The sequence below is a fragment of the Coregonus lavaretus genome, assembly GCF_964263955.1.
Source record: "Coregonus lavaretus genome assembly, chromosome: 26".
NCBI lineage: Eukaryota > Metazoa > Chordata > Actinopteri > Salmoniformes > Salmonidae > Coregonus > Coregonus lavaretus.
The window spans coordinates 15,908,545-15,923,079 of NC_140013.1; the positions used below are offsets into that span (position 1 = coordinate 15,908,545).

Below are 14,535 nucleotides of genomic sequence, written 5' to 3' on the forward strand. Positions count from 1 at the left end.
GAAACATGGCCCACCTAGCCTGACGAGGGTTCAGTCTCTTCGCTGCCCGGATGTACTCCAGGTTACGATGGTCAGTCAGAATGAGAAAAGGGTGGTTAGCCCCCTCAAGCCAATGTCTCCACACCTTCAGGGCTTGGACCACAGCTAGCAGCTCCCTGTCCCCCACGTCATAATTGCGTTCCGCTGGACTGAGCTTCTTGGAATAGAAAGCACAGGGGCGGAGTTTTGGAGGCGTGCCCGAGCGCTGAGACAGTATAGCACCGATCCCCGCCTCGGACGCATCCACCTCGACTTGGAACGCCAAAGAGGGATCCGGATGTGCCAGCACCGGAGCTGAGGTGAACAGGTCCTTCAATTGACTAAACGCCCTGTCCGCCTCAGCCGACCACTGCAAACGCACCGGGCCCCCCTTTAGCAGGGAGGTAATGGGGGCTGCTACCTGTCCAAAACCCCGGATAAACCTCCGGTAGTAATTGGCAAAACCCAAAAAACGCTGCACCTCCTTTACTGTAGTTGGAGTCTGCCAATTACGCACGGCTGAAACGCGGTCAATCTCTGCAGGTCTTGACCAGGTTTGCACACACTGCAGCAGGGATTTTGGCCCACTCCTCCATACAGACCTTCTCCAGATCCTTCAGGTTTCGGGGCTGTCGCTGGGCAATAAGGACTTTCAGCTGCCTCCAAAGATTTTCTATTGGGTTCAGGTCTGGAGACTGGCTAGGCCACTCCAGGACCTTGAGATGCTTCTTACAGAGTCACTCCTTAGTTGCCCTGGCTGTGTGTTTCGGGTCGTTGTCATGCTGGAAGACCCATCCACGACCCATCTTCAATGCTCTTACTGAGGGAAGGAGGTTGTTGGCCAAGATATCGCGATACATGGCCCCTTCCATCCTCTCCTCAATACGGTGCAGTCGTCCTGTCCCCTTTGCAGAAAAGCATCCCCAAAGAATGATTTTTCCACCTCCATGCTTCACGGTTGGGATGGTGTTCTTGGGGTTGTACTCATCCTTCTTCTTCCTCCAAACACGGCGAGTGGAATTTAGACCAAAAAGCTATATTTTTGTCTCATCAGACCACATGACCTTCTCCCATTCCTCCTCTGGATCATCCATATGGTCATTGGCGCTGGCTTGAGCAGGGGGACTTTGCGTGCGCTGCAGGATTTTAATCCATGACGGCGTAGTGTGTTACTAATGGTTTTCTTTGAGACTGTGGTCCCAGCTCTCTTCAGGTCATTGACCAGGTCCTGCCGTGTAGTTCTGGGCTGATCCCTCACCTTCCTCATGATCATTGATGCCCCACGAGGTGAGATCTTGCATGGAGCCCCAGACCGAGGGTGATTGACCGTCATCTTGAACTTCCATTTTCTAATAATTGCGCCAACAGTTGTTGCCTTCTCACCAAGCTGCTTGCCTATTGTCCTGTAGCCCATCCCAGCCTTGTGCAGGTCTACAATTTTAACCCTGATGTCCTTACACAGCGCTCTGGTCTTGGCCATTGTGGAGAGGTTGGAGTCTGTTTGATTGAGTGTGTGGACAGGTGTCTTTTATACAGGTAACGAGTTCAAACAGGTGCAGTTAATACAGGTAATGAGTGGAGAACAGGAGGGCTTCTTAAAGAAAAACTAACAGGTTTGTGAGAGCCGGATCTCTTACTGGTTGGTAGGTGATCAAATACTTATGTCATGCAATAAAATGCAAATTAATTACTTAAAAATCATACAATGTGATTTTCTGGATTTTTGTTTTAGATTCCGTCTCTCACAGTTGAAGTGTACCTTTGATAAACATTACAGACCTCTACATGCTTTGTAAGTAGGAAAACCTGCAAAATGAGCCTTTATAATATCTCTTATGAGGCTGATAATATACTTTCCCTCTAAGTAGGAAATGTATGATGTTCTATGTTTTTGACGTGTCTTATTATGAAGTAAAATCAGATACACGTATGGATAGCCTGTACCTGGTAAAGCAGAGGTAGAGCTGTGCCGACCCTTTGGCCACAATGTATTGATACCAATAAGAATTGATGAGAAATCCACAAGGAGTTCCTGATTATACACCCCCCCTGCCATAAGGAGTCAATAGAGGTCTGTATGCTTTCCTGAAGAAACTATGTTCACTTCAACAACACAACTAGCTAACTTTGTATTTGTAATATTCTGTAATCTATCACTTTCTCTTTGATCATCTGTATGTGTCAGTGGTTGGAGAGCAGTCCAGTGGACAGTCATGGTACTGCCAGTTTGTCCCTCAACACAAGCAGTATGCCCAAAGAGAATATTAACCTCATAGTAAGTATGATTCCTTCTAGGTTTGAAAGACTCTGAAGACTCTTTATGCTCAACCCCAAATTATCCCCTTGACCCTACGCCCTAGGGTCTATCATGCTCTTGTGGAGATCTGAGAAGATTCCATTGGTATAATAAGTAATATGGTGAAACTTCTACCTAGCCTATCAGAGGACAAGGTGGAGATGTTAGTTACCATATTTACACCTCTCAAATCCGCTCAGGTCTCCACAAGTATATATGGCATAGGGTCTAAGGGTCGATTTGGGATTGGGCCTTCAGTTTAACTCTCTCTTCCCTCTGTTGCTTTCCAGGTAAGCAAAACACCACAAGTGGAGAACACTAGACACAGGCTCCCCTATTTCAACAGAGGGCAACACATACTCTCACTGATCCAACCCCACTGCCCCTCACAGTAAAACATCCAGCTCTCTGGCTATTCAGAAGATGGAGAAACCACTGGCATGTTGGGAGGAAGTGTCAATCACCATACTGTACGCCATCACAGGGGAGACCGTCCCAAAGGGCTCCGTGGATGTCATCTACCTGGTGAGTAGAACCAGGAGCAATTTGTGACAACCTGCTAACCCAGGGTGCGTCCAAAATGGAACCATATTCTCTAGTGCACTACTTTTGAGCATGGTCATTTCAGACATAGTCCCAGCCTCATCTTCAAAGGAAGAATGTCTCTATACAACTCCAATACTCCTCATCATCTCCTTCTTGCTGTCTTGATGGGATAACTGTTTTTCCCTCCTCCAGGCCTTATCCAGAGGGGCGATAGTTCAGCATGGACATATGAAGGTTACCGTGTCTGTGTGTTATACCCTCTGACTACTGCACATCACAAACACACTGTGTTAATTTTATGGAAGGTATAAAAAGTGTCAAGTATTTCCATGCACATAGATATCATTCCTCAAGTAAAGGTGTATAATCTACACTTACAGTTGAAGTTGGAAGTTTACATACACCTTAGACAAATACATTTAAACTCAGTTTTTCACAATTCCTGTGTCACGATCGTTCATGAACGAGAAGGACCAAGGCGCAGCGTGATATGCATTCATATTTATTTACGTACTGAACACACGACAAAACAACAAACGAAACGTGACGTCCAAGGTAGACAAATAACATACCTCACACGGAACAAGATCCCACAACTAACAGGTGCCAAAAGGCTGCCTAAGTATGGTCCCCAATCAGAGACAACGAGCGACAGCTGCCCCTAATTGGGAACCACACAGGCCAACATAGATCTAGACATACTAGAATCTAACATAGACAATCAACATAGCCAAACACAACACAGAAAATACACACCCTGACTCAACAAATACAAGTCCCGTGAGTCCCCCAAAGGTGCGGACTCTGACCGCGCCACATAAACCTAACAGGGTAGGGGCCGGGTGGGCTTTCCGCCTCGGAGGCAGATCCGGCTCCGGGCGTGACCACCACTTACTCTCCACCTCCCTGTTGCACCCCTGGTCTGGTCTGGACCTCGGCACGCTGCTTCCCCTCTCCTTCCTCCCACGACATACCAAGCCCTGTCTGGACCCTGGTGTGGGAGACCCCGAACCTGGAGAGGGGCTGACGTCTGGGTCTGGACTGGAACCGCATACTGGAGCTGGACCCGACGACGGTGGATCGAACTGCTCTGGCTCCGGAGTGGAGCCGCTGACCGGAGCTGGATCAGGCACCGGTGGAGCGGACTGCTCTGGCTCCGGAGTGGAGCGGCTGACCGGAGCTGGACTGGACCCCGGTGGAGCGGATTGCTCTGGCTCCGGAGTGGAGCAGCTGACCGGTGCCGGACCAGGCACGGGCCGTGCCGGACTGGACACACGCACCACTGGCTTGGTGCGGGGAGCAGGAACAGGCCGGACCGGGCTGGCGACGCGCACCACTGGCTTGGTGCGAGGGACAGGAACAGGCCGGACCGGGCTGGCGACGCGCACCACTGGCTTGGTGCGAGGGGCAGGAACAGACCGGGCCGGGCTGTCGTTTTACGTCTCATCAGACTAGCCATAAAGTTAGTCAGAATTGTACCAGGCTAGATACAGTTTCATGGACATGTTTTAGTATTTAAACATATTGTTTTGCAGGGTGGGGTGACAGATGAAGTCACACTGACGGCCTACACCACTGCTTCAATGCTGGAGCTCAACATGTCGGTGTCGGTAAGTAGCATCTCCACATAACCATTGTTTCTCACTACAACAACGTCCATTACAGGAAACTGATTTAGCCTCCTGTATGAAGTCTGTTGTATACGTCTTATGTCAACTGTCATTTAGATATTCTAAAATGTATTGAGTTGTGTATTTATTTAATTCACAGTGAAAGTACTTTTTCTCAGAAAGTTCCCTATGAAATAAGCAGAGATATAGGTGTTACTGTAAGCAGATCTGAATGGTACTGTGCTGTTAAAACTGATAGTCAGCTTAGTTATGCTACTGTAAACTAAAAAAATAAAAGTGCTCCAGCATGAATGTGTCTAGCCTGGTCCCAGACGTGTTTGTATTGCCTTGTGTGGCTCTGTTATTTTGTGCTCCAGGATCCTGTTGTGTACGGCAGCTTGTCTTGCCTGAGGAACTCCACCAGTGATTTGTCCAACACCTACACTACTGCTCTGCTGGCCTACACCTTTACGCTGGCAGGGGACATGGAGACCCGGGCCCAGCTTCTGCAGCACCTGGACACGATCGCATTACAAGAGGGTGAGCCATATCCTGGTCCAAGATCTGTTTGTGGTGTCTTGCCTTGATTGAGCTTACCTGGGCAATGGAGCCAATGGAGTAATCCCAAACATGCAAACCCTCCGCCCGTCTGGCAAAAGTATTTTAAAGAACAAAAATCCTATTTGAACTCAGGTGTCATAAAATTATATTTTTGTCATAAAATTAATTGGGTAGGTCAGAGAAGAACGTTGTAGTCTGTATAATGATGAATAAGATAGCCCTATTCTCTGGTGTGTGTGTGTTCCTCATTGCTCAGGGGGTCTCCTGCACTGGACTCAGACCTCCTCAGAGACCTCAGCCTCCCTGGCAGTGGAGATCAGCTCCTACGTTCTGCTGGCTTCCCTCAGTGCCTCCCCTCTGTCTACCACTGACCTGGGCTATGCCTCCCGCATCATCAGGTGGCTGGTGAGACAGCAGAACGCCTATGGAGGCTTCTCCTCCACACAGGTATACTTCCAAAACACCTCTGTTCCAAAATGGCACCCTGTGCTGTACACTAGTAGTGAGGCATTATTACCTTGACTTTTACCAGACCACAGGCATGTATGTGCTTATTTTCATGGCAAGCCTGGTGAGGCTAACTTCCACTGAAATGGAGTCAAGAAATCATAATGGATGGAAATGGGAAATAGTCACTCTAGGAACTGACCAATGTAAAAATCGATCCTTTATGTAAAATTTTGTATTTTCTTCATTTTGAACAGATTGTTCTGTGGTCTGTTTGTGTGTGTGTTTAGGACACAGTCGTGGCCCTCCAGGCCCAAGCTCTCTACTCCACCAGGGTGTACAGTAGAGATGGTGCCAGCACAGTGACAGTACAGTCTCCCAGTGGGGTACAGCACCTCTTCAAAACAACAAGCTTCTCTACCAGGAGAGGTCGATGTAGGACACCGAATGGAAGTACAGCGTGGAAGTGAAGGGCAGTGCTTGTGCCTCAGTGCAGGTCAGTGAAAACACATCTCTCCTCCCAATCCTATGGTGTAAATACAGTTTTATATATTACTGTTCAAACATTTAAGAAGCTTTGTCTGGCTTGATATTTAGTTTATGAAATGTGTATTTTGGCCTATCTTTTAAAATGTACAGTGGCTTGCAGAAGTACTGTCACGGAATCAGCCGAGGCTGCCCCTCCTTGCTCCGGCAGGCTTCGGCGTTCGTCATCCCCGGAGTACTAGCTGCCACCGATCTATGTTTCGGTGTTTGTCTAGTTTGTCCTGATTGTTTGCACCTGTTTCCCATTATGTTATATTGTATTCCCTTTATAAACCTCTGTCTCTCATTGGTTATTGTGTGTGATTGTTTTCCGTTAGGTCGGCAGTGCTGGTTGTATGCGTTATTTGTTCCTCCCTGTTTGGAGGTTTGTTTTGTACTTTCTTTACTGTGTTAAGTAAAGTACGTTCTGCCAGTAGTTCGGTGTGACTTCGTTTCCCGCATACACGTTCTGCTTGACTTCGTTTCCCGCATACACATCACCTTGACAGAATCACACACCACTCATGGAGTCAGCAGGAGCGGCGGTGCCAGCTGGATCAATGGAGGAACGCGTCGAACACCAAGCGGCCATGATCCAGGCTCTCGGCACCGCCATGGAACAGGTGGTGAGCACTATTGGGCGATGGGAAAGAGAGGGTCTGCCTACGCCTTCTCCAACGATACCACCACCATCGGTGATGCCCATCGCTTCACCTCCGGGGTCCAGTGGGATTCGGCTCTCGCGCCCGAGGGCTTATGATGGCACAGCGGCCGGGTGTCAGGGTTTCCTGCTCCACGTTGAACTACTACTTTGTAGAGACACCTTTTACAGCACTTACAGATGCAAGTAAAGCGTCTGCTAAATGGCTTTATTATTATTATTATTATTAAGTCTCTTGGGGTATGTCTCTATAAGCTTGGCACATCTAGCCACTGGGATTCTTGCCCATTCTTCAAGGCAAAACTGCTCCAGCTCCTTCAAGTTGGATGGGTTCCGCTGGTCTACAGCAATCTTTAAGTCATACCACAGATTCTCAATTGGATTGAGGTCTGGGCTTTGACTAAGCCATTCCAAGACATTTAAACCACTCGAGTGTTGCTTTAGCAGTATGCTTAGGGTCATTGTCCTGCTGGAAGGTGAACCTCCGTCCCAGTCTCAAATCTCTGACTGAATAGGTTTCCCTCAAGAATTTCCCTGTATTTAGCGCCATCCATCATTCCTTCAATTCAGTTTCCCAGTCCCTGACGATGGAACAACATCCCCACAGCATAATGATACCACCACGCTTCACTGTGGCGATGGTGTTCTCGGGGTGATGAGAAGTGTTGGGTTTGCGCCAGACATAGTGTTTTCCTTGATGGCCAAAAAGCTCAATTTTAGTCTCATCTGACCAGAGTACGTACATGCCTTTTGGCGAACACCAAACGTGTTTGCTTATTTTTTTCTTTAAGCAATGTATTTTTTTCTGGCCACTCTTCCGTAAAGCCCAGCTCTGTGGAGTGTACTGCTTAAAGTGGTCCTATGGACAGATACTCCAATCTCCGCTGTGGAGCTTTGAAGCTCCTTCAGGGTTATCATTGGTCTCTTTGTTGCCTCTCTGATTAATGCCCTCCTTGCTTGGTCTGTGAGTTTTGGTGGGCGGCCCTCTCTTGGCAGGTTTGCTGTGGTGCCATATTCTTTAAATGTTTTAATAATGGATTTAATGGTGCTCCGTGGGATGTTAAAAGTTTCTAATATTTTTTTATGACCCAACCCTGATCTGTACTTCTCCACAACTTTGTCCCTGACCTGTTTGAAGAGCTCCTTGGTCTTCATGGTGCCGCTTGCTTGGTGGTGCCCCTTGCTTAGTGGTGTTGCAGACTCTGGGGCCTTTCAGAACAGGTGTGTGTGTATATATACTGAGATCATGTGACAGATCATGTGACACTTAGATTGCACACAGGTGGACTTTATATAACTAATTATGTGACTTCTGAAGGTAATTGGTTGCACCAGATCTTATTTAGGGGCTTCATAGCAAAGGGGTTGAATACATATGCATGCACCACTTTTCCGTTATTTATTTATTTGAATTTTTTGGAACAAGTTATTTTTTTCAATTCACTTCACCCATATGGACTATATTGTGTATGTCCATTACATGAAATCCAAATAAAAATCTATTTAAATTACAGGTTGTAATGCAACAAAATAGGAAAAACGCCAAGGGGGCTGAATACTTTTGCAAGGCACTGTATATTTTTAGACAACATTGTTTCCCTGACTTCTTCTTCCCTCTTTCCCAGGTGGCGCTCCACTACAACATTCCTACTCCTACTGACAGCACAATGCTCAGTATCCAGGTGAAGACAGAGGTTGACTGCAACAGCAACTCTTTGAGAGCCAGAGTCACGCAGAAACTCCAGTCTCAGTAAGAATGAATGACACATTTGCATTCACAGAAGCATTCTTTCAATCAGTTTATTGATGACACTCAAATTTACTCAAATCACTTGGTTTCATTATACACATAAATCAAACTTTGATATCACAGGCATCTCTTTGCTTTCACAGATATCATGGAAAGGAGCTGACCACCAATATGATTATAGTGGATGTGAAAATGTTGTCTGGGATTGCTCCAGACCCAGAGTCTTTGGGGAGGATAGATGGCGTCATGAGGAAGGAAAATTATGTGGATATATTGAAGCAACATCTCAAGACGTCAGTCAGGAAGTTAAAACTTGGTCGCAAATGGGTCTTCCAAATGGACAATGACCTCAAGCATACTTCCAAAGTTGTGGCAAAATGGCTTAAGGACAACAAATTCAAGGTATTGGAGTGGCCATCACAAAGCCCTGACCTCAATCCTATAGAAAATGTGTGGGCAGAACTGAAAATGCGTGTGTGAGCAAGGAGGCCTACAAACCTGACTCAGTTACACCAGCTCTGTCAGGAGGAATGGGCCAAAATTCCCACTTATTGTGGGAAGCTTGTGGAAGGCTACCCGAAACATTTGACCCAAGTTCAGCAATGCTACCAAATACTAATTGAGTGTATGTAAACTTCTGACCCACTGGGAATGTGATGAAATAAATAAAAGCTGAAATAAATCTCTACAATTATTCTGACATTTCACATTCTTAAAATAAAGTGGTGAACCTAAGACATTCAATTTTTACAAGGATTAAATGTCAGGAATTGTGAAAAACTGAGTTTAAATGTATTTGGCTAAGGTGTATGTAAACCTCCGACTTCAACTGTATGTATTTCCACATTAGTCAAATTTTTAGGTCTAAAAACATCTGACAAACTTTCATTTGAGTGAAATGTCCCTTTAACCTATTACTGTATCAATATATGAAGTTGTTGTAAAAATTAAGAAAATGTGTAAGTCTTCGTATGTCTTGTACTTTCAGTCACCTGTTCAGCAAAGAAGAGATTTTGGAAAACTTACTGCCTTTATCACTGAAGACAACAGCCTCAGGTTGAATTGCGAGAACCCAGCACGTCCCGGGTCCCCGTCCTTTAATTGTGACTTCCTCATGTGGTGAAAAGACAACGTTGCTGATAATGCCGTGATGATAAGAAGATCCGCTGACACTGTACTTTGTTTATAAAGGTTTATTATAACAAAGAGTTTCAGCGTCAGATTTACAGATACCTGCAGATATCTGAAGAACAGCCGGACACAATCTGATTTGCTATTCCTCCCTCCTTTGTTCAAGACATGGTATTTATATCCTATGTGACATAGTATGGCGTGATTTTAATACACCAATCCCTGGCTTTTCACATATCCTCTTTTCCAGGAATTTAGTAATGCTTTCCAGATGTTTCAGCAAGCAGAGCCAAGTTTCCTCTAACACACTTTTGCAAACGTCAGCACAATCACAGACCCTCAGACACTACATATTTCCCCCCTTCGAGACTAATTAAGTCTCGAAAACAAAAAGAATAGAATTATGACAAATAACAATTTTTTTCTTGAGTAACTTTAGCAATAAATCAAAATTTATGGAGAGTAAACACATGTTTATATAGACACATTTTTGTATGTAGTGTAAATACATTGTTATGGAGTGTAAATAAATTGTTATGGAGTGTAAATAAATTGTTATGGAGTGTAAATAAATTGCAATGGAGTGTAAATAAATTGTTATGGAGTGTAAGAGCGAAAAACCTGTCTGGCAGCTTTCATTCTAAATATCCATCAGTCAATCAAGACAGGAAAATTATCTCACGGCCCCTCTGCCCTAGGCGACCACCTAAGTACTCCAGACCAATTTATAAATCTCTATCAATACATTTTAAGCTATGATGCAATTGAATACACATGAAAACCCCAGCAAACAAAATACAATCAAAAATGTCCACATTCAGGCTGGTCGACCCATCGGACCCTCCTGTGGATTCTCTCTGTCCTTGCCTAGACCCAATTTCCCTAAGCTTCAACGAAATAAACAAAAACATCTGAGGTCCCCACATGTACCCAACAACAGAAAACATAATTCTTCAAAAAATTAATACAGAAAGAATATAACACTGGAATGTAGTCCACTACACTGCAGCTCCTCCACAGTGTCGACTTTCAATGCGACGTCGATGATGGAATCTGAACATTTCCACACCTCCCTTGTTCCACTTCCTCCAGTCCATTCATATTGTCCATGTTTGAGTATTTGAGTCCCTCTACATATTTCCCCATATGCTTCTGGAAGAAAAGAAAAGACCAAACAGTATATTTTGCAAAACAACACATTCAAATTAAAACTTCAATATCAACTAAAAATATAAGAATTCCAAAAATGATATGAATTCCATTTCCCCCCTTTGATTCATCACAATAATATAATTATCCCACAATCAGATATTTCAAATTTCCTAGAGTTATTTCAACCCTAGTTTTCATAACATTTTAGTCTGACTTTTTCCAATTTTTTATTTTTCTCTAATTTTTTCAAAAACCATTTCACTGATTTATTCACAAAACTCTTTCCCATTTTCTGAGGATATTAAATCGGGAAATTCCCACCTGCTTATGACTTCTTTACACAAAAACTTTGCAACCGACTGAGCATATTTTAGCTTAGTTGGACATCTTATGCACCTCTTGGTATATGAATGTAACCAAGAAAAACAGTCACACATTATTTTTCAGACAGATTATGCATCTGCATATGACATAGTCAATCTATTTCAGAAAATATGGTTCCCAAAATCATACTCCTTTGAGATCTTTATCCTAATCTCCCCCCTTGCAACATTAGCTAACCCATAGCTTCCTAAATCATCATGGTTTCTCCAAAACAATAATTGATTGCTACTCTAAGGATATTTTTTTCATTGTCTTCAAAACACTTGCTTTCGAAAGTCCTTCAATTTCTGGTTCAATCCCTTGGATTGCTTCATCTTTCAATGGATACTGATTCTTCCAAGGAGGTCTGGCTCCTGGTCGAAGTTCAACTTTCACCTCAATTGAGCTGATTTCACAAATCCAATATCAGTACTACTTTGATATCACAAACATTCTTGAACTTTTTGCAACATCTTCTCTTTAATAGGGTCTGAATCCATCTTCACACTGCAAATAGATTCATTTGTCTTCCGTACAGCTTGTGGCTCTCCTTGTCCTTGAGGCAAAATCATCATTTTGAGAAATCGCTGATCTTCACTCCTCCAAATCCTTCTCATAATTAGTTGATTTGACATAGTGAGATGTGTAACCTCTTCTTGTTTATTTTCACTTCAATTGTTGGATCTTTTTCCCTAACTGGTGCTACCAGCTGAAACCCCCCTTTCGGATCTTCTGGGCACCTCTAGAATCCTTGCTCCTATAAGGGTTCACCGGTCCTCCCGATGATCTTGACTTGCTCCTGTATCTTCCTCTGAAATTCTTTCTTTCCAGAAACTATCTATGGATATGAAACAACTTGTACCACTAGTTGTGGCTGGTACAGTTGCATTTGACCTTGTTCAGTTGAAGCTGTAGCAGTGATTGTTGATTTGGTTCACACTGATTCTTCATAACCAAAGCTTTTCTTCTCCTTCTTCTTCTCCACCAGTTGTATTTGATTGAGTTTTCTGAGAGTTTCTTGGTCCTGTTCTTTCTGGTTGTGTTCCTTTTTCCGGTACAGATCCACTTGATGGGCTATATGATCTGTATAGACACCTTTTGTCATGCTCCCAAGTCCAACCACCTCTGCCAGTTTGCTCCTTACTGGTGAGGGCAGTCCCATCTGTAGTTTAGCTCTCAAAATTGACTGCTCAATTTGACTCACATCTGGATCATTTCCAGTAATATTTCTCCACACTTGATGAACTCTTGACACGTAGGCTCTCGGATTTTCTTGTTGTCCTAGTGGATCAATCAGAATGTTGTCAGGATGCACATTTGTTGGAAACGTATCTCTCAGTGCTCTCCACAGTCGATTTCTACTTGCAGCCAACAATTCAGGGTCGTTCACTGCAGTCCCCACATATCTATGAAGTCCAGCTCTCTGAAAAATGTCTTCCATGCCTGGATTCCCAAGGAGATTAGCCAAAAGTCTCTTAATGTCTCCTATGGCAGACTGTGTTCCCACCGTAATTTCTTCCAACTTTGAAATCCAAGGATATGCTCCATCTTGAAGAGTAGGCAGCTTCTCAAGTATATCTGACATATCGGTATTCTGCAAAGGCTTATATTCTAGGTTTTGTCCTCGAATGATCACTGGCATCATCTTCTTACATGTGCTCCCTTGTCTTGGCCTCAATGTATACTTCTTCTCCAATTCTTGGGATCCTTTTGTCAGCAGTTTTTTCTTCTGTATCTTCAGCTTCTTGAGTTGTTCTTCCAGCTCTCTTACTTCTTCTAAATTATTGGCCTTATCCAGGTATGATACGCATCGGTCTATATCTCTTTCTATTTCTTCTGTGCTAGTCATTGTAGGATAAAATCCTCTTGAATATGAAGCACCTTTAATCTCCAAATCTTCATTGCTTTCTCCATCTTCACTTTCCTCAGAGATCAAATCTCTAGTATCCTTCTTCTTTCCTCTCTTGCCAACTTCCTTCTAATCACAGGGTCATATCCACCCATGATCTCCTCTCAATCACTCTGATCATCATCATCATCATCATCTTCAAGTTCCATCTTCCTTAACCTCACTCCACCCTTAGTTTCCAGACATCTCATTTTCTTCCTACTTTTGGAGTTTTGGATTCATCTTTATGGTCGTTTCTGCTTCTCCTCTCTCTATTATTCAATCACTTTCATCATGTTGATGACGTCAGGGTTAAAAGTCCCTTCCACTGGCCATGGTTGTTCAATGACAGGCCAACGTTTATTCCATTTTTCAGATAACCTTGCAATACCATTAACTTGAGGATTACTATTCTGTACTACATCAAGAGGAGTAATTGCTTTTGTAGTTTTGATGTCCTTTTTCCCCATTGTAACGACTCTGTTATATGTTTCCCTCTTTTTTTTATTTTTATTTTTTTTATATAATTTTAATTAAAAATAATTAATTAATCAATTAATCAATTAATTAATCAATATATCAATTTATTTTATGAATTTTATTTTACCAAATTATTGATTAGTGGCAGTCTTACCACATCCGATCAGGAAAAGTAAAGGAAAGTAGTCAACTTCAGAGCAATCCAAAAAGAAAAGACCTGTAATCCAGCAACACTACAGCACTCACAAACCAATTGCTTAATAAGCACCCAATTACCTTAATTTTACAGAATAATGTCAATGCTGGATTTCCAACACAACTCTAATCAAAACAAGTCATTCACAAAAAATCTAATGTGCAATTATCAATTACATCAATTCATCAGTCTGTTGGCAAGTTCCTGCGAAATGGTCACAACATGAAATGTTCTATGTATACACAATCTATGTATTATATCCTGTAAGGGAAAGTAGGTTTTGTGGATAAGAACAGTACTGGCCTTGATTGGACTGGATTGTTGTCGCTGGTGTACTGGTCAGCACCTCCTCTCTCTCTCTCTCTCTCTGTCTCCTCCTTCTCGTCTCTCATATGACAGAAGAACAAAGGAACAGACAAGAATTTAGTATTTTATGCATACTTATATTCACATTCACGCTAAGAAATAAGCAAACAGCTTAACTCAGGAATATTATAAAAAGCTCCATAACATTTTATTTTATTTATTTAATTATTATTATTTTTTAATCCGTCAATATATCTCTCATTCATCAACTCAACCGATATCAACCAAACAGTTTCACAGTCAAGCAACAGTTAATTCAACAAGCAGAACATTCCACTTGTGTGCAAGTTTCCCCCTCCCTCTTTGTCTGCTCTAAGACTGCGTCTCCCAGCAGTTCAGTGCAGGGGAGTGGCACATCTGTTCTACGTAACTCTAAACTCATAAAATCCCACGCGTGCGCAGTTCAGTCACCAATGCGATTTCAGAGTGAACAGAGCCCTCCTAAAAAGCTCTCTCCCAGCTAAACAACAGAGTAGACAAACCAGCTGTCGCTCCGTTCCCTCCCCCTTTTGACAAACAATAACACTTAACAGAGCTCACAAACG

At 43.4% G+C, this 14,535-nt stretch overlaps 1 protein-coding gene across 1 annotated transcript; it reads left to right on the top strand.

Annotated features, from left to right (window-relative positions):
• The first annotated feature begins 2,202 nt into the window (after positions 1-2,202).
• On the top strand, positions 2,203-9,678 carry LOC311101723 (alpha-2-macroglobulin-like protein 1). Its single transcript, XM_084142891.1, has 8 exons — positions 2,203-2,293; positions 2,605-2,839; positions 4,396-4,470; positions 4,848-5,010; positions 5,288-5,478; positions 5,769-5,974; positions 8,290-8,414; positions 8,558-9,678. The coding sequence occupies exons 2-6, from the start codon at positions 2,738-2,740 to the stop codon at positions 5,946-5,948; spliced, it is 711 nt and encodes a 236-aa protein (XP_083999017.1). The 5' UTR covers positions 2,203-2,293; positions 2,605-2,737; the 3' UTR covers positions 5,949-5,974; positions 8,290-8,414; positions 8,558-9,678.
• Positions 9,679-14,535: the final 4,857 nt, after the last annotated feature.